The sequence below is a fragment of the Crocuta crocuta genome, unplaced genomic scaffold (genome assembly GCF_008692635.1).
Source record: "Crocuta crocuta isolate KB4526 unplaced genomic scaffold, BGI_CrCroc_1.0 scaffold114, whole genome shotgun sequence".
NCBI classification, from domain to species: domain Eukaryota; kingdom Metazoa; phylum Chordata; class Mammalia; order Carnivora; family Hyaenidae; genus Crocuta; species Crocuta crocuta.
In genome coordinates, this window is record NW_027530000.1 from 1,021,971 (window position 1) to 1,048,335 (window position 26,365).

Sequence of the window (26,365 nt, forward strand, 5' to 3'; positions counted from 1 at the left end):
AGTTGAAATCATGAGAGTGGATAACATAGTCGTAGAGGAGGTTTGTTTTAAGAAATTAACTTCTGTTAACGTTTCACCCGTGCAAGAAACCTAGCTCTTCCTTCTCTCCTATCATATCCCATCTGTTACTAGGTCCCTTAGATTCTTCCTTCAAATTGTTTCTTGAGGGGAGCCTGGCTGCCTCAGTCCACTGAGCATGTGGCTCTTACATCAGGGTCGTGAGTTTAAGCCCCATGTTTGGCATAAGCCCCACGTCTGGCAAAGAACTTACTGTAAAAAGTTTCTTGCATCAGTTTTCCCTAATTCTCATGCGCTAGATCAGATCACTATCCCCCGAACACATAGAATTATTGCTTTCGTTGGCCATCCTGGCTCAAAACTTCTTTCCCTTCAATTCATCCTTACCACTAGGCACTAGAATGCAAATATGGTTATCATACCATTCCGTAAATTTCTTCGGTGTCTTCTCATTGCAAAATATGCAAGCTCCCCCACACTTTGCTTACTTTTTCAGTCTCATTTCTTTTCTTACCACTTCTCCGTTGCCCTCTTTTAACCGTGCCAGTGAACTGTAAAAATAGGTACTTTTTTAAAGAAAGGCTTAACGCCCAGCGCCGGGGCCCAGTGTGGGGCTTGAACTCACCACCCTGAGATCAAGACCTGAGCTGAGATCCAGAACCTCACACTTAATGGACTGAGCCACCCAGGCAGGTTTCCACCATCCCTGCAAAATAATTTTTTATGAAAGTATAGTTGACACACAATGTTAGTTTCAAGTGTATAACACAGTGATTCACCAACTCTATATATTCAAGTGTAGCTGTGTGTCACCATCCAACCTCATTTAAATACCACTGACTATATTTCCTATATTGTACCTTTTATTCCCATGACTTCTTCCATAACTGTAAATGTGTGACTCCCAGTTCCCCACCCTCTCCCTCTGCAACTATCAGCCGTGGAGTTTTTTCTTCCTATTATCCTTTTTTTTTTTTTTTTTTTTTTTAAATAATGGACTGCCTTTCCTTCTTGCCTTTAATCTTGCATAAACTACTCCCTTCACCAGGACCAATGCTCCCTGATTCAGTGGGACGACTCTTTCAGTGTCTAGTTCCTCTTCCCGCCTCCCTCCCCATGGGGCGCTGAGCTCTGTAAGAGCAGGGCGGTGTCTGGCTTGCGCCCCAAAAGCGTCCCTGCGCGCCCACGACAGCACCCCGAACCACGCAGGAAGGAGGAGCCGCTGGCCGCCCTGGCGGTCCAGCCATTCCAGCTCTTCTTTCCGAGGGGCGTCGGGGCGGGTCAGAAGCTGGGAGGCGGAGCCGGGCCTCCGCGGGGCTGCGTTCTCCCGTCACGGCCGACAGCCGCAGCGCGCAGGCGCGGCCGAAGGGGGCCGTCGCTGTCCCGGACGCGAGAGTCTCAGAATCGCAGTCCTTCGCGCGGGATTCCCGCTTACGACAGCCGCCGACGCCGGTGACTCGTCACGGAAGTTCTGGGGACCGTGGTCGGCTCTGGGTTTGGTAGTTGTCTGCGCGTGGGGTCTTGGTCTCAGGCTCTGGACATGAGGCATTGTGGGAGTCGTAGTTGACGCCAGCGGCATTTGTTTCGGGGCATCCTGGGAGTTGTAGTGTGCGGGCGGCAGGGTAGTCATCCTGGCAAGTGTACTCGTCCCGGAGCCCCTGGGCCTGGCGCCGTGTGCGCCGGTACGTGGCATTCTGGAAGCGGTAGTGCGTGGGGGGAGCTCCGAGGCCCGCGGGCTCTGGTGCCGGGTACCACGCGTGGCGCGTTCGGGCACGAGTCGTGAGTGCGGGGAGCGCCTCCGGCCCGACCCGGAGGCCGCGGTGGGTCCTGGGAAGTGTAGTCGTCCGCGGCCCGACCTCACGGGGATCTGGTGTCTAAGGCTCCGGCCGCCAGAGTCCCTGGACGCGGATCCGAAAGTCCGGCTCGCATTGGGCCCGAGGTACCTAAAGCTGCCCCTCTGCCCGAGAGCCCCTCAGGGTGGCCCGGGCCGAAGACCACCTGGGGATCGAGAACGCCCGGTCCCCCGAGCCAAAGGCGCAGAGGAAACGCGCCGCCCTGGGCACCCCCCTCCCCTCCCGCTTACAGGAGGCGGCACCGGGATGCGGGTCAGGTCTCGGCCCCCCGGACCCCACGCCGTGGCCGGGAGGGACTCTCCTTGGCGGCCCCGGCCTTCTGGGTGACGAGGGCGGGTGGGCGCGCGGTCGTGCGGCGCTGGGGCGGGGCTGCTCCGGNCCCGCTCCCCGCTGGGCTCCCCGGTGCTGCCGCGAGCCATGTCTCAGGTGAGCCGCTCCCTCCCCTTCCCAGGGCGTCTGTGTGTTTCAGGACCTGGGGACCGAGGCCTGCTTGCTTCCGAAACGTCCTGCCCTGGTCCTCCGCTGGGGACGTGGGCGGGTTTCTGACCTGGCGGAAGGTCGGTAGTCGNTCCTTTTCTTAGTATTAGAATGAGGAGTGCGTTACTCTCTCCATGGCTCCGGCTACCTCTTTCTCAATCGTTTATATTAAGCTTTATTTATTTTTGAGAGAAGGAGAGAGGGAATCCCAAACAGGCTCCTCGATGTCAGCCCAGAGCCGGAAGCGAGGCTCCATCCCGGGAGTGGACATCCTGACCTGAGCCAAAATCGAGAGTCAGACCTTAACTGGCCGAGCCACCCACGTGCCCCAGCCATATTTCAATTAAGCATGTGCTTTTAGCAGCTGTGCCAGTGGTCTCAAAATGGAACTCCTGGACCAGTAGTATCTGCATCACCTGAGAACTTACTAGAATGTATATTCATGAGCTGCATCCCATACTTTCTCAACCAGAAACTCTGGGTGTGCAGTTCAACAGTCACTTCCAAGTGACTCTGACGCGTGACCCACCGTGGGTGGGGTCAAACAAAATCTCTGGCGGTTGTTTCGCAGAGGTGGGGGTGAGAAGGCCAACCGTTTGATTTAGTTCCTTTGTTTTTAGTTCTACTTCTCTGTCCTACTTTGTGTCATACCTGCCTTCAAATCCAGGTGCTTCCCCGAATTTGCTGGGGAGTCCGCTTTCCATCTGTGCTACAGATTCCGTTGTTTAGAAAATAGCTTCCTTTATTGGTCAATAACCTTTGTCACTTAAAACAATTTTTTTAACCATAAAATATAATTGCCACACATCTGGGGCTCTTACTAGTTTGGGCCCTTTTAAAATTTCTGCTCCTGCTTAATGGTTTTGTGGATTACTGAAGTGGTGCAGAGGCAGGCTGCGAAGCGGGGGCTCGTTATTACTCCCAACTCTGAGGGAAAAGCTTTTGGTTCCATTCTGGGAGGTGTTACATGTCCTCCTTGCGTACTCTCTATGCTTTACTGCTGATCCTCCTTGGTCTGTGCCACTGCTTATATCGCCCTTAAGTTTCATAGCCCTTTCTTCTGGAATGGGGGGAACTGTGATGCACTTGAGTGGATGCCCCCCCTTTTTTAAATAGTTTATTGTCAAGTTGGATTCCATATAACACCCAGTGCTCATCCCCACAAGTGCCCTCCTCCATGCCTATCCCCCCCACCCCTCCTCTCACCCCCATAGCCCTCATTTTGTTCTCGTCATTCAGGAGTCTCTCGTGGTTTGCCTCCCTCCCTCTCCCCCACTATTTTTCCCCGTCTTCTCCCCCACGGTCCTCCGTTAAGTTCCTCCTAATCCTCTATACGTNTGAGTGCATGATCCTTTTTAAAGGTACTTCTGCTGTCTGCTGTAGCCAGTTGTTACCGTGAAGAAATTCTTGCCAGATCTTATTAAAATAGGTTGCTGTTGGGGCGCCTGGGTGGCTGAGTCGGTTAAGCGTCCGACTTTCGCTTGGGTCATGATCTCGCGGTTTGTGGGTTCGAGCCCCGCGTCGGGCTCTGTGCTGACTGCCAGCTCAGAGCCTGGAGCCTGTTTCAGTCTGTCACTCCCTCTCTCTCTTTGACCCTCCCCTGCTCACGCTGTCTCTCTCTCTCCTAGAAATAAATAAAACATTAAAAAAAAAAAAAGGTTGCTGTTAATATATACATTGCGTATTGAATACAAATGGATTGTTTTCACTATTCATTAAGTGTTCTAAGATTCTAAGAACTTTTACAGCAAAAGTCAGAAATCCGTGTTGTTCACATGTATAATCCTTTATCTTGACAAAATTGTAAGTTATCTCAGGACAAACTGCATTCATTTTTTTCTCCTTTTCTGCAATTATGCAATAAAACAAAACAGCTAGGCTCTTATTTTACTCTTACTAATTAGAATTCTAGAACCCCCATTGCCACTGCGTGCATACGCTGTCTACTCTCCACAGTGAGACTCCTTTCACTCCTTTCACTCACTTCAGGGCCTTTGGGACCGTGGGTGCTGGTTGCGTAGACACCTGTATGTCATTTTAGGGGTCAGTGACATTCAGAGATGTGGCCGTAGACTTCTCCCAGGAGGAGTGGGAATGGCTTCAGCCTGCTCAGAGAGATTTGTACAGACATGTGATGTTGGAGAACTACAGCCACTTGGTCTCACTGGGTAAGTGTATTCCTCCTTATCTCCTCTAAGTCAGAATTGGAACTTGGGTTGGCTGTTGTAAGTCTTGGTTTTCTGACTTAATATTCCCAAGGGAGGTATGTTAGTTTTTTTGTTTGTTTTTTACATTGATTGATTGATTCATTCATTCATTATTTTAGAGGGAGAGGGAGCACATGAGTGGCGGAGGGACAGAGGGAGAAGGAGGGAGAGAATCTTAAGCAGGCTTCCTGTTCAGCTAGGAGCCTGATGCAGGGCTTGATCCCACAACCCTGGGATCACGACCTGAACCGAAATCAAGAATTGGATGCTCAACTGACTGAGCCACCCAGGTGCCCATCTTTTAACTTTTTAAGATGGATTATAACCACCTAATCCTTAGCTCTCATATTTACATCTGGTATTTCTTTTCTTTTTTGAGAGACTTTACTTTTTTATTTTTTAACATTTATTTATATTGAGAAAAAGAGCAGATGAGCGAGGGAAGGGCAGAGAGAGAGGGAGAAAGAGAATCCCAAGCAGGATCCAGCGCAGAGCCTGACACGGACGGGTAACCGACTGAGCCACCTACATGCCCCTAAAGATTTTATTTTTAAGTAATCTCTACACTCAGAGTGGGGGTCAAACTCACAACCCTAAGATCAAGAGTTGCATGCTCTACCAACTGAGCCAGCCAGGTGCACTTACATCTAGCATTTCTTTAAAAAAAAATTTTTTTTTAAATATTTATTTATTTTTGAGAGAGAGAGCATGAGCAAGCATGAGCAGGGAAGGGGCAGAGAGAGAGAGGGAGACACAGAATTTGAAGCAGGTTCCAATCTCTGAGCTACCAGCACAGAGCCTGACGCCGGGCTTGAATACACGAACCATGAGATCATGACCTGAGCTGAAGTCAGACGCTTAACTGACTGAGCCACCCAGTTGCCCCTGGCATTTCTTTTAATGGCCCCTCTTCTAGGGACTCAAGGACTGATTTTGAATTAATTTCATTTTCTGCAAGCAGGTCTTAACATTTCTAAGCCATATGTGGTTTCCTTATTGGAGCAAGGGAAAGAGCCCTGGCTGGAGAAAGGAGATGTGAGAAGAGATCTGTTTTCGGGTGAGTAAGATAATAATAACCCAACTAATCAATGAGAAAGCAGTACTATTTTGTATGTTGGTTGGAACATGAGATATGGAGACTGTGAAGTCTTGCCTTCAGCTCCACAAGAACCGTGTTCACACCCACTCACCAGCCTGCCTTTAGTTCTCGTCTTACCCTTTCTCCTCTTTCTCACAAGTAGATGTGTGCTCTCTCTCCATCGTTAGCTCTGTCTGGGCTCTGGATTTCATTTCTTTTTGATTTTTCCTCCTTTCGTTTCTTGAAATTGACCTATATCTCTGTTGCCTAAATTAAAAGGTATATATTTTTTTCTGTGTACTGCTGTTCTAGTTAGTCACCTTGGAAAGACTGATTCGTTACTTTTTGGTTACTTGATGCCTTTATTCATTCACTCGTACATCCTCTTAATGTTTATTTAAAAGAGTTTCTCTTAGGTTCTGCAGAGAGTAGAAAATATAAAAAAGTATAATAATCACGAAAGAAGTTATCGTCTAGTGAGATAAAAATAGGTGTGTAAATAATTTCATGAGATGTCCTCAGATTGTCAGTTCAGCAATAAGGAAAAAGGAATTCCCATTTGGTGTTTAGGCCTAGATGATTTGGACAGAGATCGTAGTGATAGGGCAGGAAAAGGATCAGTTTTGGAGAAAAAGTGTTGAGTTAGTTATGAGATGTGCTTGGTGTGAGTAGAGGATGATATTTCCCGGAGAAGAGATGCAGTAGGCTATTGGAATAGATCACAGAAAACAGTTCAAGTTAGAGCTGTAGATGTGGGAATCGTAATATTATGAAGCAAAAATTGAAGCCATGAGATTGAGAGGTGCCTGAAAACCATCACCTTAAGTTGACAATAGGATTGCTGGTGAAGCTCTTTAAAAATAAATGGCCATGCCCTACCCTGGAAGATTCTGTGGAAAATAGACTAGAAGATCTATGGAGCCTAAATTCTGTATTCATGAAGAGTTCTGTCAGTTCCTAAATGAACCTCTCATGGAGGTACACTGACCTTCCACTGAGGCGGCAGGAGTCTGCTTCCATGTGCAGGAAGCAGCAGCTTGGAAGCGCTGAGGAGGGAACGGGAGCCGGTGTCAGGAACACTGAGCTGCGTCTGTAAGGAGAGTGGTGCCTAACCGCACATGCCACAGACTTTCCGAAGCGTGTAGAAGGTGTTGATGTGGGCTGAAGTCGTGAGTCGAGCAAGTGCAGGGAGAGTTCTTCATTTAAGTGTGAGTTGAAGAACAGGGTCTTCTTGTAAATGTTGTAAAAATAATAAAACCAGTAAAACTGTGTACAAGGGAGGTGAAGGGCAAATGTATAAAAATTGCCGCTAATTCCACTACTTCTTTCCTCCCACCCACCCTCCCTCCTTACCATCTATCACTGTGCCCAATGTGGGGCTTGAACTCACAGCCTCAAGATCGAGAGTCTCATGCTCTACCAAGGGGCCAAGTGCCCCTCCGTTACTTTATTTTTATTTATTTTTTTAAGTCTTTATTTATTTTTGAGATAGAGACAGTATGAGCAGGGGAGAGGCAGACACAGAATCCGAAGCAGGCTCCAGACTCTGAGCTGTCAGCACAGAGCCTGGCGCGGGGCTTGAACCCACCAACCATGAGATCATGACCTGAGCCGAAGTCGGACGCTTAACCGACTGAGCCACCCAGGCGCCCCACCCTTCTGTTACTTTAATACAGCTTGTCCAGGGCTCATCATTTGTCCAGGGGGCCATGGATAAGGATGTATTTGACCCCATGGACGTTTGGGATGAGCTGCTTTTCAGCCATCATGTCTTCAAATTCTTGTGTATTAGAGTTAGTAAAGCACTACTTGGAGATGTGGATCTTCTGGCAGCCAGGGAACTTGAACTTGGCCCTGTGTAGGTGCCAATCACCTGCTCCTTATTCTGTAGCTTCGTATAGATGGACATGATTTGGTCTATGTGGACCCTGGCCATTGTGCCCTGGGGCTTTTCAGAGATTCCCACCCCCCACGTACCTGGTTGGAGCCCAGATTGGGGATAGCATGAGGTCAGACGTGAATGTCCACTGGAAGGGGCTGTCTCCGAGGTCCTATACGGCAACCCACAGAAGCAACAGGCTGCATATACTACTAGGAGGCTGCTGTCTGCAGCCACTGCACACCAAGCCCCCGTAGGGACAGAGCACGGTTGGCTTAGTTGGCTGCAGTCCAGTATGTTTTTGAAAGGTTAAATATCACACAGAAATAATGCATAAAACATAAGTGTTCAGCTTAACCAATTATTAAGACACCCATGTAACCACCACTCAGGTCAGTAAATAGAACACCGCCAGGTCCCTAAGAGCCCAACGCAGGGCCCGAACCCACGAGCTGTGAGATCATGACCTGAGCTGAAGTTGGACGCTCAACCAACTGAGCCACCCAGGCGTCCCAGTAGTCTTCTCTTTAATGGAGTAACTTACTTTGTTTTCTTTATAGCTTTGTCAACCGTTTGTATCTGTAATCACTGTAGTTTAGGTTTGTATGTGTGTGAACTTCACATAGAGTGGTTCATAATGTATATATTGTGATTTGCGTCTCAAAAATACTTTTAAGATTTATGCATTTTGCATTATTACTCTAACGGTTGTTTCATTGTACAGCTAAGCCCTCCCCTATTTATTCTATTACTGAGGTCTTCTTGGGTTGTTTGCATTTTAGGGCTGTCGCAAGCAGTGTTACCATTGTCCCTGTAACCTGGCACAGGTTTCCTGGGGTGACTTTTAAGGCTGGAATCTCTGGGTCGGAGGACAGTGACCCTCTTTCACATCATTAGATACTGCCAATACTGCCAAAATGTTTTCCAAAGTGCTTTTACTGATTTACATTCTCACAAACACCGTAAGTGGGTTCCTCTTGCTCCCCAAATTTACCAGTGCCCAAAACTGTTAGGCACCGTAATATTCAAGTCTCAGAAGAGTGTGCAGAGGTAGCTTGTTGTGGTTAAAGCTTGCATTTGTCTGTGCCCCAGACAAATACTGGTGAGTATCTCCACCTGTGGTAAACTTGCATTTCTTTGAGTACTAATGTGGTTGAGCACCGTTCTGTGTGTGTTTCTTGGATATTTAAATACCCTCATTTGCGAAGTGCCTCTTGAAGGTTTTTGCTCATGTATTGGATTCTTATTGATTTGTAGGAGTTATATATTTCAGATTCATATTCTTTGCTAATTATTGTTACTGCAAGTATCTTCTCTCACATGTGGCACACTTTCCCCCCTTAATAACCTTATTCTTTCCCCCTTAATAACCTTTTTTGAAGAATGGAAATTTTTTATTTTACTGTGGTCAGATTTACTAATCTTTCCTTTTATGGTTGGGCTGTTTAATAAATTGTTCCTTACCATGAGGTCATAATGAAGACATTTTCCTACATTTTCTCTTAAAAAGCGTAGTCATTTTGCCATTCACATTTAGACCCATAGCCTACTTTGAACTGATTTTTGTGTGTCATGTGAGTTACTCGTCAGTTTTGACGTCATATACCGATGTGTCTGTCCTTTCCTTGTGTTGTCTTCAGTTTGTCATAACTTAAATATCAGTTTTTGTGCATGTTTCTGGGTTCTCTGCTCTTAATTAAATGTCTCTTCCTATCCTTGCATATATCTATTCAGCCTTAGTCATGAATTAAATAATGGATAATATTTTATTGTGTTTCCCTCACCTCACCCCCCCCCCCCTTTTTTTTTTTTTTTGGCTGAATATAAAAGTTAATTACAGGGGCACTTGGGTTGCTCAGTCAGTTAAGCATCTGTCTCTTCATTTCGGCTCAGGTCATAATGTCTTTACTTTTTAGGGTTCTTAGATAGCTGCTGTGTGCATTCTGTGCACAGCACTTACGTGCATTCAGTAGGAGAGACAGGTCAGAGTGCCCTAACTCCATCTTCACACGGCTGGAACCATTCGTCTTAGATTTTGTAAGTGAAAAAAAAGCCAAGTTACAGCCTGTAGAAAGACAATACTAATAAAAGGAAAACATGAAGTTCAGTCTAGATTGAACAGGAGTATAAAGTAAAGTAAAAGGAAGAAAATGGTGGAAATTAAGGATGGTTAGGGAGGCGCCTGGGTGGCTTAGTCGGTTAAGCATCTGACTTCGGCTCAGGTCATGATCTCACGTTTCATGGGTTCGAGCCCCGCATCAGGCTCTGTTCTGATGGCTAGATCAGCCTGGAGCCTGTTTCAGATTCTGTATACCTCTCTCTCTATGACCCTCCCCTGTTCACGCTGTGTCTCTCTCTCTCAGAAATAAATAAAAACATTTAAAAATTAAAAAAAAAAAAAAGGATGGTAGGGAAAACACGGGTCAGATCATGCAGGTGCTTTACAAGTCATGTTAATGAACCTAGAGTTCATCCCTATTAGGGAGTCATTAAAAGCTTTTAGGCCAGTGAGCATTTTTTCTTAGCTAAGGTTTGGAAAACAGATTTGTTGGAAGTAAGACGAGAAAACAGGGCTGTTGTTTAAGAGTTGTCGCCATAACCTCGGCTGGACATAATCATTACATGAAGTATGGAGGCATCCAGAGAAGGAGTGGAGGAATGCAGATTGGTAACAAACTAAGGAGGTGGACTCAAAACGACCTGGAGATTGACTAGTAAAAGACTTGAAGAAGACAGGAATTGCAGTTGACAGCACTCTTCTTGGTGTAAAAAAAAAAAAAAGTTTGAAGGGGAAAGATTGTCAGTTTGTGACTGAGTTTTGGATCTTTGTGGGATACTTGAGTATAGTAGTTCAGTAGGCAATTGAGTACAGTTCTGGAGCTTAAGAAAGAGATCACAGTGCTCAAATTCCAATCATTTTGAGAGTTTTAAAGTACATATTTCAGGCCCCACTCCAGAAATTCTAAGTCATTACATTTGGTGTGGAACCCAAGAATTGCATTGATTTTTTTTTAAATATTTATTTATTTTTTGAGAGAGAAACAGAGTGCAAGCAGGGGAGGGGAAGAGAGAGAGGGAGATTGAAGCAAGCTCCAGGCTCTGAGCTATCAGCACAGAGCCTGACGCAGGGCTCAAACTCATGAACTGTGATATCATGACCTAAGCCAAAGTCGGATACTCAACTGACTGAGCCACCCAGGCGCCCCAGAATTTGCATTTTTTAAGTTTATTTCCTTATTTTGAGAGAGGGAGCATGTGAGATAGAGTTCCAGTGTGGGAGAGGCAGAGAGAGAGAATCCCAAGCAGGCTCCACGCTNAGAAATAAATAAAAACATTTAAAAATTAAAAAAAAAAAAAGGATGGTAGGGAAAACACGGGTCAGATCATGCAGGTGCTTTACAAGTCATGTTAATGAACCTAGAGTTCATCCCTATTAGGGAGTCATTAAAAGCTTTTAGGCCAGTGAGCATTTTTTCTTAGCTAAGGTTTGGAAAACAGATTTGTTGGAAGTAAGACGAGAAAACAGGGCTGTTGTTTAAGAGTTGTCGCCATAACCTCGGCTGGACATAATCATTACATGAAGTATGGAGGCATCCAGAGAAGGAGTGGAGGAATGCAGATTGGTAACAAACTAAGGAGGTGGACTCAAAACGACCTGGAGATTGACTAGTAAAAGACTTGAAGAAGACAGGAATTGCAGTTGACAGCACTCTTCTTGGTGTAAAAAAAAAAAAAAGTTTGAAGGGGAAAGATTGTCAGTTTGTGACTGAGTTTTGGATCTTTGTGGGATACTTGAGTATAGTAGTTCAGTAGGCAATTGAGTACAGTTCTGGAGCTTAAGAAAGAGATCACAGTGCTCAAATTCCAATCATTTTGAGAGTTTTAAAGTACCTATTTCAGGCCCCACTCCAGAAATTCTAAGTCATTACATTTGGTGTGGAACCCAAGAATTGCATTGATTTTTTTTAAATATTTATTTATTTTTTGAGAGAGAAACAGAGTGCAAGCAGGGGAGGGGAAGAGAGAGAGGGAGATTGAAGCAAGCTCCAGGCTCTGAGCTATCAGCACAGAGCCTGACGCAGGGCTCAAACTCATGAACTGTGATATCATGACCTAAGCCAAAGTCGGATACTCAACTGACTGAGCCACCCAGGCGCCCCAGAATTTGCATTTTTTAAGTTTATTTCCTTATTTTGAGAGAGGGAGCATGTGAGATAGAGTTCCAGTGTGGGAGAGGCAGAGAGAGAGAATCCCAAGCAGGCTCCACGCTGACAGTGTCACAGGGTTCAATCTCAATGAACTGTGAGATCATGACCTGAGCTGAATTCAAGAGTCGGATGCTTAACTGACTAAGCCATGCAGGTGCCCCAAGAATTTGCATTTTTAAAATATTTATTTATTTTGAGAGAGAGAGAGAGACACATACAGTGTGAGTAGGGGAGGGGTAGAGAGAGAGGGGGAGAGAGAATCCCAAGCAGGCTCCATACTGCCAGTGCAGAGCCCGATGTGGGGCTTGAACTCATGAAACCATGAGATCATGACCCTAGCCTTCACTGGCTGAGCCACCCAGGTGTCCCAAGAATTTGCATTTTTAACAGGCTCCTAGATGATGCTGATACTGAGCTAAAGTACACATTTAGGAGTTATTTGCACAGCTTCTTAAAATTTTGAATCTTCTGTGTAAACTCCCTATATACCCTGTTTGTTGTTGAATTTATTCTTAAGGAGCTTTACCTAGTTTCTTTTCTTACAAGTTATATTGCTGTTCTGTAGGAATGCTAGTGAATTTGTATATCTCTCAGTCTTTATTGTCGCAATAAAAATACCCTAAACCTTTCTTTCTTATACATACTGGAATGATTTTTTTTTAATTAATAAACTTCTTAAAAAGCAGTTTTAGGTTCACATCAAAATAGTGGAAAGTACAAAGAGTTCCTATATATAACCCCACCCCCATCACAACTTCTTGCACTGTGGACATCCCCTACCACAATCCCATATCACAATAGTGCATTTTTTACAACTGACAAAACTAGATTGACACATCATCGCACAAAGTCCATGGTTCACATTAGAGTTCACTCGTGGTGTTATATGTACATTCTGAGGGTTTTGACAAATGTATAATGAATGACATGCACCCACCATTTTAGTAGCACACAGAATACTTTTACTGTTCTAATAATCCTTCATGCTGTGCGTGTTCCTCTCTCTCCCTCTTCCCCCAACTCCTGGCAAGCACTGACCTTTTTATTATCTCCATGGTTTTGCATTTTCCAATATGTCAATAGTTGGAATCATACAGTAGTTAGGCTTTTCACATTGGCTTCTTTCAGTCAACATTGGGCATGTAAGTTTCCTTTATATCTTTTCATGGGTCAACAGCTTGTTTCTTTTGAGTGCTGAATAACATTCTATTGTTTGGATGAAGTACAGTTTACTTTTGCATTCTCCTACTGAAGGATATCTTGGTGGCTTCCAAGTTTTGCCAGTTATAAAGAAAACTGCTATAGATATTCATATGCAGGCTTGTGTGTGAACATGTTTTGAATTAATTTGGGTAGATACCAAAGAGTGCAATTGTTGAATCATGTGTAAGAGTATGTTTAGTTAGGAAACTGCCAAACCATTTTCCAAAGTGGTTCTACCATTTTGCATCCACACCAGCAATGAATGATAGTTCCAACAGGAAGCTTCACATCTTTGCTAGCATTTGATGTTGTTAGTGGAGTGGATTTTGGCCATTCTAATACGTGTGTAGTGGTATCTCATTTTAATTTAGAATTCTCTCACGACGTGATGTTGAATATCTTTCCGTATTCTTACTTGCCACCTATACATCTTCTTTGGTGCAGTGTCTGTTCGGGTCTTTTGCCCAGTTTAAAAGTGTATTGTTCACTTTCTTGTTGAATTTTTTTTTTTTTTTTATATAATTCTGAGAGAGAGAGAGAGACACCGTGAGCAGGGGAGAGTCAGAGAGAGAGGGAGACACAGAATCTGAAACAGTCTCCCCGCTCTGAGCTAGCTGTCAGCACAGAGCCGACACGGGGCTCGAACCCTAGAACCATATCATGACCTGAGCCGAAGTCAGACGCTTAACCGACTGAGCCACCCAGGCGCCCCCTTGTTGAGTTTTAAGATTTCTTTGTATATTTTGGATACTGGGTCTTAACAGACTTGTCTTTTGCACATATTTTATCCCAGTTTGCAGCCTGTCTTCTCAGTCTCTTGACACTGGCTTTTGCAGAGCATAAGTTTTTTATTTTAATGAAGTCCAGCTTACCAATTACTTTCACGGACAATGACTTTGGTTGTTGTTTCTAAAAAGCCATTGCCATGCCCAAGGCCATCTAGGTTTCCCCCTGTGTTATCTTCTAGGAGTTGTATAGTTTTGTGTTTTACATTTAGGTCTATGACCATTTTGAGTTAATTTTGGCCAAGAATGTAAGGTCTGTGTCTTAATTCATTTTTATGCATGTGGATGCATAGTCATTTCAGGACCCTTTGTTGAAAAGATGTCTTTGCTCCTTTGTCAAAGATCAGTTGACTGTAATTATTCTGGTCTATTTCTGAGCTCTCTACTCTGTTCCATTGATGTACTTGTCCAGTCTTTCACCAGAACCACACTGTCTTCATTACTGTAAGTTTTGAGTAAGTGTTCAAGTTAGGTAGTAGTGTCAGTCCTGACTTTGTTCTTTTTCTTTTTTTTTTTTAAATGATTTATTTATTTCTAGGAGAGAGAGAGACAGCATGAGCAGGGGAGGGTCAGAGAGAGAGGGAGTGACAGACTCTGAAACAGGCTCCAGGCTCTGAGCTGGCAGTCAGCACAGAGCCCGACGCGGGGCTTGAACCCACGAACCGCGAGATCATGACCTGAGCGAAAGTCGGACGCTTGACCGACTAAGCCACGTGGGCACCCCATTCTTTTTCTTTTTTAAAAATTTTTAAGCTTATTTATTTTTGAGAGAATGACTAGAGGAGGGGCAGAGAGAGAGGGAGACAAAGAATCTGAAGCAGCCTCCAGGCTCCGAGCTATCAGCTTAAGTGGGGCTCGAACTCCCAGACTGACATCGTGACCCGAGAGCTAAAGTCAGACGCTTATCTGACTGAGCCACCCACGCGCTCCTCTCTGACTTCGTTCTTTCCCTTCAGTACTCTGTTAGGTATTTTAGGTCTTTTGCTTCTCGATATAAACTTTAGAATCAGTTTGTTGAGACCTGTAAAAGTGCTTTCTGGGATTTCATTGAATCTATAGATCAAGTTGGTAAGAATTGACATCTTGACAATATTGAGGCTTCTTATGAACGTGGAATATTTCTGTCTCTCCATTTACCTCTTATTTCACATCTTTCATCAGAGTTTTGTAGTTTTCCTCATATAAATCTGGCACATGTTTTATTGGGTTTATACCCAAGTATTTCATTTTTTGGTATGCTAACGTAAACAGTAATGTGGTCTCAGTTTCAACCTCCATATGTTCATTGCTGGTATATGGGAAGGACTGACTTTTGTACGTTAACTTTATATCCTGCAATTTTGTTATAATTATTCCAGTTTTTTCTTAGTTTTTTTCAGAATCTCTGCATAGATAATACTGTCATCTGCCAATAAAAAGGTTTATTTCTTCCTTTCTATATACCAATCTATATACCTTTTTTTTAAATGTTTTATTTATTTCTAGGAGAGAGAGACAGCGTGAGCAGGGGAGGGTCAGAGAGAGGGAGTCACAGACTGAAACAGGCTCCAGGTTCCGAGCTGGCAGTCAGCACAGAGCCCGACGCGGGGCTCGAACCCACGAACCGCGAGATCATGACCTAAGCGAAAGTCGGACGCTCAACCGACTAAGCCACCCAGGCGCCCCTATACCTTTTATTTACTTTTCATGTCTTTCTATATTAGCTAGGAATTCCATCATGGCATTGAAAAGCAGTGCTGAGAAGGGACAACCTTCCTGTGTTCTGATTTAGCAGGAAACCTTCAGATTTCTCACCATTATGATGTTAGCTGTATGTGTTTTGATGTTCTTTACAACTTGAGGATATTCCACTCTATTCTAGTTTGTTGAGCTTTTTTCATGAATGGGTGTTGGATCTTGCAAGCCATGGCTACTGATAGCATGTTTCCTCTGTTTTTGTCTCAGAAAGTATTTCTCCTTCACCTTTGAAGTATAATTTTGTAGGGTACACAGTTCTAGGTTGATGGATTTTTTTCTCTCAACATCATATTACATGAAGTACTTACTCAATGATTTTAGGTAACACTGGTGATAGAGGGTATTTGGGTTTTTTTCATAAGAGGAGAGTGAGTGCATCTATAATTTTTCCTTTGAGAGTATTAAGTTGCTGATTTATCATAGGAACCCTTCGTTACATTAAGAATGAATCTTTGGGGGCACCTGGGTGGCTTAGTCGGTTGGGCATCCAACTTTGGCTCAGATCTTGATCTCACGGTCTGTGAGTTCGAGCCCCGCATCAGGCTCTGTGCTGACCGCTTAGAGCCTGCTGCCTGCTTCGGATTCTGTGTCTCCTTTCTCTCCATGCACCTCTCCTGCTCACGCTCTGTCTCTCTCAAAAATAAATAATACCATTAAAAAAAGAATGAATCTTTGCATCCCTTTAGGCTTTTAATAAGTGTAAGTGCTAGGTTATATCACATCCATTTGGCATTTACCAGAAAGCATATGGGCATAGTAGGCGATGGGAGAAAGCGAGGTGATATCAAGTGAAGGAAGAGGGGGTGAGGAAGGTATAATTAACATTCTATTTATATCTTGTGCCTAATTTTCTTGGTTGTGCTTTTGACTCTTATTGGTATGCAGAACTATATGGCAGATAATATACTAAATCTGTGCAGTTAACACCAGTGGCTTTTTCTAATATGAAATATCGAGGTTCACTGACTTATGTCATAATGTATTTCAGTTCCCAACTAATTTGCTCATTGAAGCCTTTCCTTTCTAAGTGAAGCCTTTCTTTATGTGTTGCCGTGGATTTTTATATCTTGTTTCTGATTTTTTGTACAGTTTTTACTCTAACTGTAGTGAACTTTTGTTTCTTATATCATTAATTGTTTTCTTTTGTGTCCTCTTTATCTCCCTATTTATTGTCTCCGCTTATGAAAAGAATTACTCGGTTTATATCCCCAGGGTTTACTGAGGTGCTCAGTAGATGTGGAATTGGTTTATAGAGGAGCCTGGAAAGTAATGTTAAAATTTTCCCTTTATTGGGGCACCTGGGTGGCTCAGTCAGTTAAGCTTTCGACTTCGGCACAGGTCACGATCTCACGCTTCATGGGTTCAAGCCCTGCATCTGACAACTTACAGCCTGGAGCCTCCTTCAGATTCTGTATCTCCCTTTCTCTTTGCCCCCCCCCCCCCTTTGTGCTCTCACTCTCTCTCTCTCTCTCAAAAAGGAATAACCATTAAAAAATATTTTGTCTTTATTGAGATCATTTTCATAAATGTTCTTTCACGGTCTCCTTTATTCTAATCTTTAATTTTTATATGCCTACCCTATAACTATAGATCTCGATTCTTTGTTCAGATATGTATTTAAAGAAACAGCTCTGTTTATATTTCTAGAAACTTATGGTCAGTGATAATAAAAGATAGCACCCACTCAAACAAAATAAATGTCAAAGTGTGTTTTAGAGAAAAATGAATTTTTAAATGTTTTTGGAAATAATTTTAAACTTCCAGAAAGCATGCAAGAATAGTATAAAAAAATCCATAAGCTCATTACTCAAATTTACCTACTACTCACATTTTACCCCATTTGTTCTATCATTTGGTATATGATTTTTTTCTTGAAATGTCTGAGAATAAGTTGCATACATCATGGCCTTTTAGTCATACTTCCTACATACTTCCTAAGAATTAGGATATGAGTGAATATATTTTTTAAAAAGTCTTCATATTATAGTTTTTGGTCCCTTCAAAATGATAAACTTAGCCTGGAGAAAATCAGGGCCCATGTTTGTTTATCAAAAGCATCTGATGGAAAGACACTGTGATACCAGAGTTGAACTTCAGTTGTTAGTTGGGAGAGTAGATTTAGAGTGGGGACCACAGACAGCCGTTGTCAGAGGTACATTTTACTTATCTGTTCACTTAGAATGTTACTGTACGATGTTCCAAAGGCATTAAGTAAACAGTTTGATGTCTTTGTGGGATCTGAGGAACATTTTTAGTTTATTAGCAGCATTGTGAAATTGTCTTTTTCAAGTCACTTTGGCCTCAGATAAAGTTTAAGTGAAGCTGAGGAGGACTGAAACCCATCCTTCCCAATGATTTATCTTCGTGTTGTGTTTTCCTTCCCCTTCAGTTACTTCTTCATCTTTCTCCTTACTTACCTACATCTCTCCTCTGATGTCTTCTGAATTTCTGGGCACACTGCTCAGATTTCAGTCTCCACAAGAACTACAAAAACTACAAAGCCATGCAGTGCTGAGCTGCCTTTTTAAACAAACAAACAAACAAAAGATCATTTTTTAAATCTCTCATTAAAAACGTGAGGAGTGGCTTTATCTTAATACAGAAAAAAAGAGAAACATTCGCTTTGTTTTTTCATTTTTAGAATCAAATGGTGCGGTCAAAGAGTTTTCTCAAAAAAATGTCATTTACGGAGATGATTCACCCCAGTGTTTGGTAGTGGGAAGAATTCTAAGCCACAGCCCTGAATATTCCACTTTTAAAGGAGGCTGGAGATTTGAGGAAGATACTCAGGTGCAAAGAAATCAAGGCTATATCAGGCAAAGGACAGTATGTCATCAAGGAGCCCTGTCTCAGCACACGAGTATCAATCCTGTGGAGAGGCCCCATGGATGTCATGAATGTGGGAAGACTTTCAGTCGGCGGTTTTCCCTGGTGCTACATCAGAGAACTCATACTGGAGAGAAACCCTACATATGTAAGGAATGTGGCAAAACCTTTAGCCAGATCTCAAACCTTGTGAAACATCAGATGATACATACTGGAAAGAAACCCCATGAGTGTAAGGACTGTAATAAAACATTCAGTTACCTCTCATTCCTCATTGAACACCAGAGAACTCATACCGGGGAGAAACCCTATGAATGTACTGAATGTGGAAAGGCCTTTAGCCGTGCCTCAAACCTCACTCGACATCAGAGAATTCACATAGGAAAGAAGCAGTATGTATGTAGGAAATGTGGGAAGGCCTTTAGCAGTGGCTCAGAACTCATTCGCCATCAGATTACACATACTGGAGAGAAACCTTATGAATGCATTGAATGTGGGAAGTCATTTCGCCGTTCTTCACACCTTACTCGGCATCAGAGCATCCATACTACCAAAACCCCATACGAATGTAATGAGTGTCGGAAAGCCTTCCGTTGCCACTCATTCCTTATTAAACATCAGAGAATTCATGCTGGAGAAAAGCTCTATGAATGCAATGAATGTGGTAAAGTTTTCACATGGCATGCATCCCTTATGCAACATATGAAAATTCATACTGGAGAAAAGCCCTATGCGTGTACTGACTGTGATAAAACCTTTAGTCGGAGCTTTTCCCTCATTCTACATCAGATAACTCACACTGGGGAAAAGCCCTATGTATGTAAAGTCTGCAATAAATCCTTCAGCTGGAGCTCAAACCTTGCCAAACATCAGAGAACACACACTCTAGAGAACCCCTATGAATATGAGAATTCATTTAATTATCACCCATTCCTTACTGAACACAAAGAAATTCACACTATAGAGAAAACATAAAAATGTGGATTAAGAAAAAACGGTTAATGCCTTACTTTGACTTCAAAGGGTTCTTGGAAAGAAGCCTTATGTGAATATGTGGAATGTGAAGAAAAATGGGTCTTACTTGATTCAACATCCTGGAGACAAAATAACTCAGGAGTATGTGGGATAACTATTAATAGCTTTGCATTCTTTTTGTAATATCAGAAGTTGAAATCAGACAGTACTGAGAAGACTTCATCTGGTGGGATTCCCTTACTCTACATTTGTAACTTCCTACCAGACAAGGATACGTGGCCAGTAAATGTGGGAAAGCTTTTAATTAGAAATTGGTCCTAATCCCTGCATCTGTTGCCTCAAACAAGACCGAATATGTGGGTAAGATTGCACTTTTTCCTGGACATCAGAAAATTCATAATGAAGCAAAGTCTTGCAAACACAATGATGTGGGAACGTTTTTTGTACCATGCAATATTTATTAAGTATTAAAATACTCCTCTAAAGAGACAAACGCAACCCTCTAAATGAACTGAATATAGGGTGATTTTCTGCATTATTTCAAAACTACAGAATTATACTGAGGGGAAAACTACCATTGTAATGAGCATGGCAAAAATCTTAAGGGTTCTGAGAAGTCATACTGGAGGGAATCTGGGAGGTTTTTTGTTTTTTTGGGGTGGGGTCACTTTTGGTTTAAAGCCAATTCAAAAAGCTATGAATAAATATTTTGTTTTCTAGTTAATTGATATGATACTTGCAGAGTTTTTCCACAGCATTTGTGATTCTGAAAATGCAACTACCACAATATTGACATCCCTAAGAGCAGTGTGCTTCTGTAGAAACATACATGATTACAGAAACATTTTTAGTTTATTATGACTTTAACTGTGAGACAGAATTTAGATTTAAGATTATGCTAACTCATGTTTATCCTTGAATATGACTAGACCTGTTTTAGTCTGAAGAAATGTACATAAGGTATGTCACAGGAAAATGCCAACGTAGTTTTTCCTCTTCTGTTCCATTTGCAATAGGAACATTTCCTTTGTAAGCACGTATTTGTCAAAATAAATCAGATGATGTTTTCACTCTCCATGTACACCTTGTCCATTTTTTAATGTCCCAGTTAAAGGTGTATCTTATCTTTCAAGAATCTGTCTGCCTCCTTTTAAGAACTTACCTTGCATTTCATTTAGAGAATATGCAATTTGGCACTTGAATAAGTGCCTTATTTAAGTCTATTTTTTTCATGTATGGGTAAATCTTTCACAAAGTGAGAGGCTGGCATTTTTCTTTCCTACTAATTGTGACATACATAACATAGCTGCTGCCTAATAATTTTCTCAAAGCCTTAATCTCTACCAGAACAACTCCGTTGTCCAAATCCTCCCTTTCCTTTCATGTGCTTGGCATTATTACTTTCCCCAGCACTAGGGGGGTCTTTGGTGAACAAAAATGTATTTATCATTTCAGAGGTTTGTAACATTCAGAGACGTGGCCCTAGACTCGTCTCAGAGGAATGGGGCTGATTGGACCCTGGGCAGAGTTGTATGGGAGCATAATGACTGAGAACTATGGGAACCTCATCCAAGGTTACTATTCCTCCAAATTTAGAACCTTAATTTAGGTATCTTTCCTTTCTCTTTAGGAAATAGGGAGTGGGCTTTAAATTCCCTGCCTGGATTCCTTCATATTCTTGGGGAAATAAATGAAAATTGGCAGAAGTGTGAAGTGGCTTGCATTCTGCCTTCTGCTTTTGCTGGTCTTGTAATAGCCTTTCCTCCTTTATATTAAGAGATTGGGTCTGGATCTAGGAAGAACCATAATATTTTGAAGTATCTATTTTTTCCCTCTTGTAAGCAGGACTCTCTGTTTCTAAATCAAATGTGACCTCCTTACTGAAGCAAGGGAAAGAGTCAAAGAATGATGGAGAAAAAATGATAAGAGGCCTCTGATCAGGTAAGTGTGGGGCAATCAGGCAGGGAGTAAGTGCCTCTGCAGGTAGTAGTCCAGCGTACCAAATTGCCTGAGTCTTTCTCTCAAAAATAATAATCTTCCCATAAAATTCCTTTTGTGCAGCAGCATCCTGAACTATGTAACTCATCCTAAAGATACTCTCAGTAAGATGTGGTTAAGAGATTTCAGAAAATAAGAATTATGCTGTTACATTTAATTAAATTAAAATACAGATAACTTCTGGATTATACAATAAGAGATGTCAAGACACTACAAAGTAAGAAAGAAAATGAATAGTAAGTGGATATTCTGTTAGTACAATATTTTATTTGTCATAGCAAGAAGGTACTGGCAAGGTTCATAGTTGCTTTCTTTCTCAATTTTAGCACAGAAATCTGTTATATCTTTTCATATTTAACATAATCACTTTTTATAAGCTGTAAAGCTTTCCAGTGGTAGCAGAAAACCAAAAAAAAAAAAAAGTTGCCTGGTTTTCAAGGAGAAATTCTGCAAAAATAGCCAGACATACTAAGATATAACAGAAAACAGTAGGAGAAAAGTTTATGTATGATGTTGCACTTTAGATTACTTGTAGAACATAGTATTATTTCAGTTCCTATTTGTATGGTTGAGACAGAGAAACAATGGTGATATAGTGTGACCATCTCAATACCCCTGAAGGGGTAAACCTCCAGCTTGAACTTTCTTTCTTCCTTTTTTTTTTTTTTTTTTTTTTTTTAGAGAGTGAGCAAGGGAAGGGGAGAGGGAGAGAGAATCCTAAGCAGGCTCCATGCCCAGTGCAGAGCTCAATGAAGGGCTCAATGTGGGGCTCCATCCCGCAATCTTGGGATCATGACCTGAGCTGAAATCAAGAATTGGGTGCTTAACTGACTGAGTCAACCAGGTGATCCCTAGCTAGCTAAAGCATTAAAAAAAAATTTTTTTTTAATGTTTTATTTATTTCTGAGAGAGAGAGAGACTGCGTGAGCAGGGGAGGGTCAGAGCAAGAAGGAGTCACAGAATCTGAAACAGGCTCCAGGCTCTGAGCTGGCAGTCAGCACAGAGCCCGATGTGGGGCTCGAACCCACAAACCATGAGATCATGACCTGAGCTGAAGTCAGACGCTTAACCGACTGAGCCACCCAGGCGCCCCTCAAGCATTTTGATCTATGTAGTAGTTTGTGTTGCAGACACAATTTTCTTAGGTTTGCATATTCAAGATGTGTAAAATTTAGTGAAGCATGGTCAGGAATGCAACCATTATTTAAACTGAGACACCTACAGTATTTTCATTACTCTGTTGTCATTTATTCAATTATCCATACATTGTAAAGGCAGCATACTCTAAATGAGTAGGTCTGTCCTTTATAGAAGAGCACACTGGGTCGTCATTCACATAGCACATGGAATCTTCTGGAATATAGCTCTGTATATAACTACTGTGGGAAATCTTCCTGAAATGACTTTACCTTCAGAATAATTTTATTGTATACAGTCAGGCTAGGTCTACAGCTGAATGTGCACATCTGGCGCACTGCTAGATGCAGCTGTCATGCTGCTGGGAGTGTAGAATGTGCAGCAGTTTTTACTATTATCTCTTCAAATGAATGCGATGTTGTTACTGTCAGGTTGGATTCAACTGCTACTTACAATGTTTTCAACAAGTCTACTCTCAAATAGGATGAAGTATTGTGGCAGCAACCAGATAAAGCAGATAAAATACATGGGCGCCTGGGTGACTCCGACGGTTAAGCATCCGACTTCGGCTCAGGTCATGATCTCGCGGTTCTTGGGTTCGAGCCCCGCGTCGGGCTCTGTGCTGACAGATAGCTCAGAGCCTGGAGCCTGTTTCAGATTCTGTGTCTCCCTCTCTCTCTGTCCTTCCCCTGCTCGCTCGCTCTCTCAGAAATAAATAAAACATTTAAAAAATAAAGCAGATAAAATACGAATATATTTTTAGTAGTTTTTTTAATGCTTATTTTTTAAAGAGAGAGTGCGTGAACTGGGGAGGGGCAGAGTAAGAGAGAGAGAGAGAATCCCAAGTAGGCTCCAAGCTATCAATACAGAGCCCAACGCGGGGCTTGAACCCACAAACCGTGAGATCATGACCGAAGTCAGATGCTTAATTGACTGAGCCTAGGCACCCCTTTAGCAGTTTTTTTTTTAAATGTGTATTTATTTGAGAGTGTGAGCATGGGAGGGGCACAGAGAAGGAGAGAATCTCAAGCAGGTTTTGTGCTCTCAACATAGAGACCGACATCGGGCTTGATCCCGCCCAATGTGAGATCATGACCTGAGCTGAAATCAAAAGTCAGATACTCATCCGACCAAGCCACCCAGGTGCCACCCAAAATATTTTTAAAGGCATATTTGAATTGTGGAAGTAATGATGACTAGATGGACCAAAATTCCAGAGAGAAATCACAAGTTTTTGTGGTCATTTGAAGGGGGCGTGGCAGCAGATTAGCAACTTGAGAAGCTTCAAATATGCAGCTAGTTCTCCTGTGACATTTGCTGAGTTTTAGGGCTGTGTAGGGCCTGGGGACCTAGTATAAAAGCTTCTGAAAGAGTGCAGTTATCTGCAGTGTCTGAGGTACTTAGGAATGAAAAGCGTCGTAGAGAAAGGTGACTGCCCAAAATAAGTAGCCAGTCTCCTCCTCAAGCCTTCTATCAAAATTTGAAGCTGCATGAGGTAGGAGGTTGAGGAGACTAGGACCTACTGAGCCCTCAGATTACACGCTTTAGGAGAGTGCTGCCTGAAATACAAAGGCTAAACGGGTAACATGAGGCTTATTTAAAATTCACTGTGGCTCTGACCCAGCTCAAACTTAAGGAACTGAAGTGATTAGCCCCTCAGACTAACAGAGGAAAGGAGAAACTCTCTGGTAGAGGGTAATGTAACCTGGAGCACACACAAATATTTACCAGGCATATGAGGGACAGGATCATATATAGACCTACTTCATTGTATTGTGCTTTGCAGATACTGCCCTTTAAAAAAAAAAAAAAGTTTTTTTTTTTTTTTAAAAACAAACCAGGTTTGTGGCAACCCTGTGTTGATCAAGTCTATTTGTGCCATTTTTCCCACTTTATGTCTCTGTGTCACATTTTGGTGATTCTCATATTTCTTTTTCATTAATATTATATTGAATTGCTGCAATCTCATGATAAAATTTTAACAGATGAGGAGTTGCTTCTTATGGATGAGGAGAGAAAGTGGTTCGTTGAGACGGGATCTAGTCTTGATGAAGATGTCATGAAGACTGCTGAAATGACAAAGGATTTAAATTGTTACATAGTTGACAAAGCAATGGCAGGACTTGAGAGGACTGACTCTAATTTTGAAGGAAATTCTACTGTGGGTATAATGCTATCAAACAGCATCATATGCTAAAGAGAAATCATTCATGAAAGGAAGAGCCAGTTGATGGGCCAAACTTCATTATCTTAACGAAATTCCCTCAGCCACCCCAGCCTTCAGGAAGGACCACCCTGATCAGTCAGCAGCCATCAACAGCGAGGCAAGACCCTCCACCAGCAAAAGAGATCATGACTCACTGAAGGCCCAAGTGATGGTTAGCATTTTTTTTAGCAATAAAGTATTTTAAAAATTAAGATTTGTCTTTTTTTTTTTTTTTTTTTTAGAAATAACAGTATTCAACACTTAATAGACTGTAGTAAAGGTTAAACACAGCATATCCATTGGGAAACAAAAAGATCATTTGACTTGCTTTATTGCGCTATTTGCTTTACTGCACTGGTCTGAAACTGAACCCACGGTATCTCTGAGTTGTGCCTGTAATCTATGAGAGACGGAACAGGTAAGAGAAGCAGACATACAGGTGCCTAGATATTAGGGTGTTTAGGCAAGGATTTTGAGGGAAGTATGGTTAAGATGTTAAAATACAGGAAAAGGGGGAAGAAAACACAATTTCAGCTAGTAAGGAGAATCGGCTAACAGTCCAGTGGCGGCTCTAGAACGGAAAATACAATATCTGAAATTAAGAATTGAGTAGATGGACTTAGCACAAAATTAAACAGAACTAAAGATAGTAGACTGGAACGTGAAGAGCGAAAATACTGAACCAGAGATGGGGGACGGGAGGAGAGAGGAAACGTATGCCAGGGCCTGAGGGAGGACTTTGGTTCTTGTGGTCAGACAAGACTGAAGGCCAACTTCCTTTCCTTCCGATCCTGACGGGCGTGTTCCCTCCTGGGGGCCCGTCCTGACTCCTCATCTCGCACGGGTCCCCCATTCTTCTCCTACCATCTTGTTCGTTTCCCTCATGCTCTGAATTTAGCCCAGAAGTCAATTTAGATGAAGTTTAAAAAGAGCCCACACCCTTTAGCAATACTTAAAATAAAAAAAAAAGTCCTTTTCAAAAGGCTTGCTTTCAAAAAGTTGGGAGATAGAAAAGGCAGTTTTAAAAAAATGTAAAAAAAATTATCTGATACTTCAAAAATGGATAGAATTGATATTCAATAACAGTCTAAACAAATCTATGTATAACTTAAGACCATGCTTTTGGAAATTACGTTCATGAGGGAATTGTCCATTTAAAAAAATAAGAAAACTTATTCTGTTTGCTACATAAACTAGAAAACAGACAAGTGAAAGAAAAAAATTATGACTCAGAAATAACCACTAATGAGATAGATTAATGAACACACAGATCAATGGAACAGTACAGAGAGCCAGAAGGAAGCCATCACTTACATGGTCAACTTATGACAAAGGAGGGAAGAATATACAATGGAGAAAAGGCAGTCTCCTCAATAAATGGTGTTGGAGAAATGACCACTGTCTTGCATGATCCACAAAAATAAACTCAAAATGAAAGGGCAATCTACGGAGAGAAAGAAGATACTTGCATTCAGTGTGTCCAATAGAGATTAATATCCAAAACATATAAAGAGCTTGTTCAACTCGAGGCTAAAAGAGTTGAATAATTTTAAAATGGACAGAGAATCTGAATAAACATTATTCTAAAGATATACAGGTGGCCAACAGACGTATGAAAAGATACTCAGCATCACTAATCATCAGGGAAATGCAAATCAAAGCCAAAATGAGATACCACCTTACATCTGTAAAAAATAATATTAAAAAGACAAGAAATAACTAGTGTTGGTGAGGATGTGGAGGAAAGAAAACTTTCATGCATTGATGGTGGTAATGGA

General features: G+C 42.2%; 1 protein-coding gene and 1 non-coding gene across 6 annotated transcripts; one reads left to right on the top strand and one right to left on the bottom strand.

The window, feature by feature from the left end:
- The first annotated feature begins 1,474 nt into the window (after nucleotides 1–1,474).
- ZNF140 (zinc finger protein 140) lies at nucleotides 1,475–24,799 on the top strand. 5 transcript variants are annotated; one of them, XR_013335008.1, is made up of 6 exons: nucleotides 2,258–2,297; nucleotides 4,390–4,516; nucleotides 5,514–5,612; nucleotides 18,087–19,606; nucleotides 21,089–21,187; nucleotides 24,367–24,799. XR_013335008.1 is itself a non-coding variant. In XM_077763602.1 (4 exons), the coding sequence occupies exons 2-4, from the start codon at nucleotides 4,483–4,485 to the stop codon at nucleotides 19,244–19,246; spliced, it is 1,293 nt and encodes a 430-aa protein (XP_077619728.1). In that variant the 5' UTR covers nucleotides 1,475–1,517; nucleotides 4,390–4,482; the 3' UTR covers nucleotides 19,247–20,407. The 5 variants fall into 5 exon arrangements, 3 of the variants coding, with proteins under 3 accessions (XP_077619728.1, XP_077619726.1, XP_077619727.1); XR_013335007.1 differs by having other exon boundaries at nucleotides 21,092–21,187; XM_077763602.1 differs by lacking the exons at nucleotides 2,258–2,297; nucleotides 21,089–21,187; nucleotides 24,367–24,799 and adding an exon at nucleotides 1,475–1,517 and having other exon boundaries at nucleotides 18,087–20,407.
- LOC144231208 (small nucleolar RNA SNORA70) lies at nucleotides 7,669–7,801 on the bottom strand. The gene has a single exon (XR_013335011.1). It is a non-coding gene; the product is annotated as a small nucleolar RNA SNORA70 (small nucleolar RNA).
- Nucleotides 24,800–26,365: the final 1,566 nt, after the last annotated feature.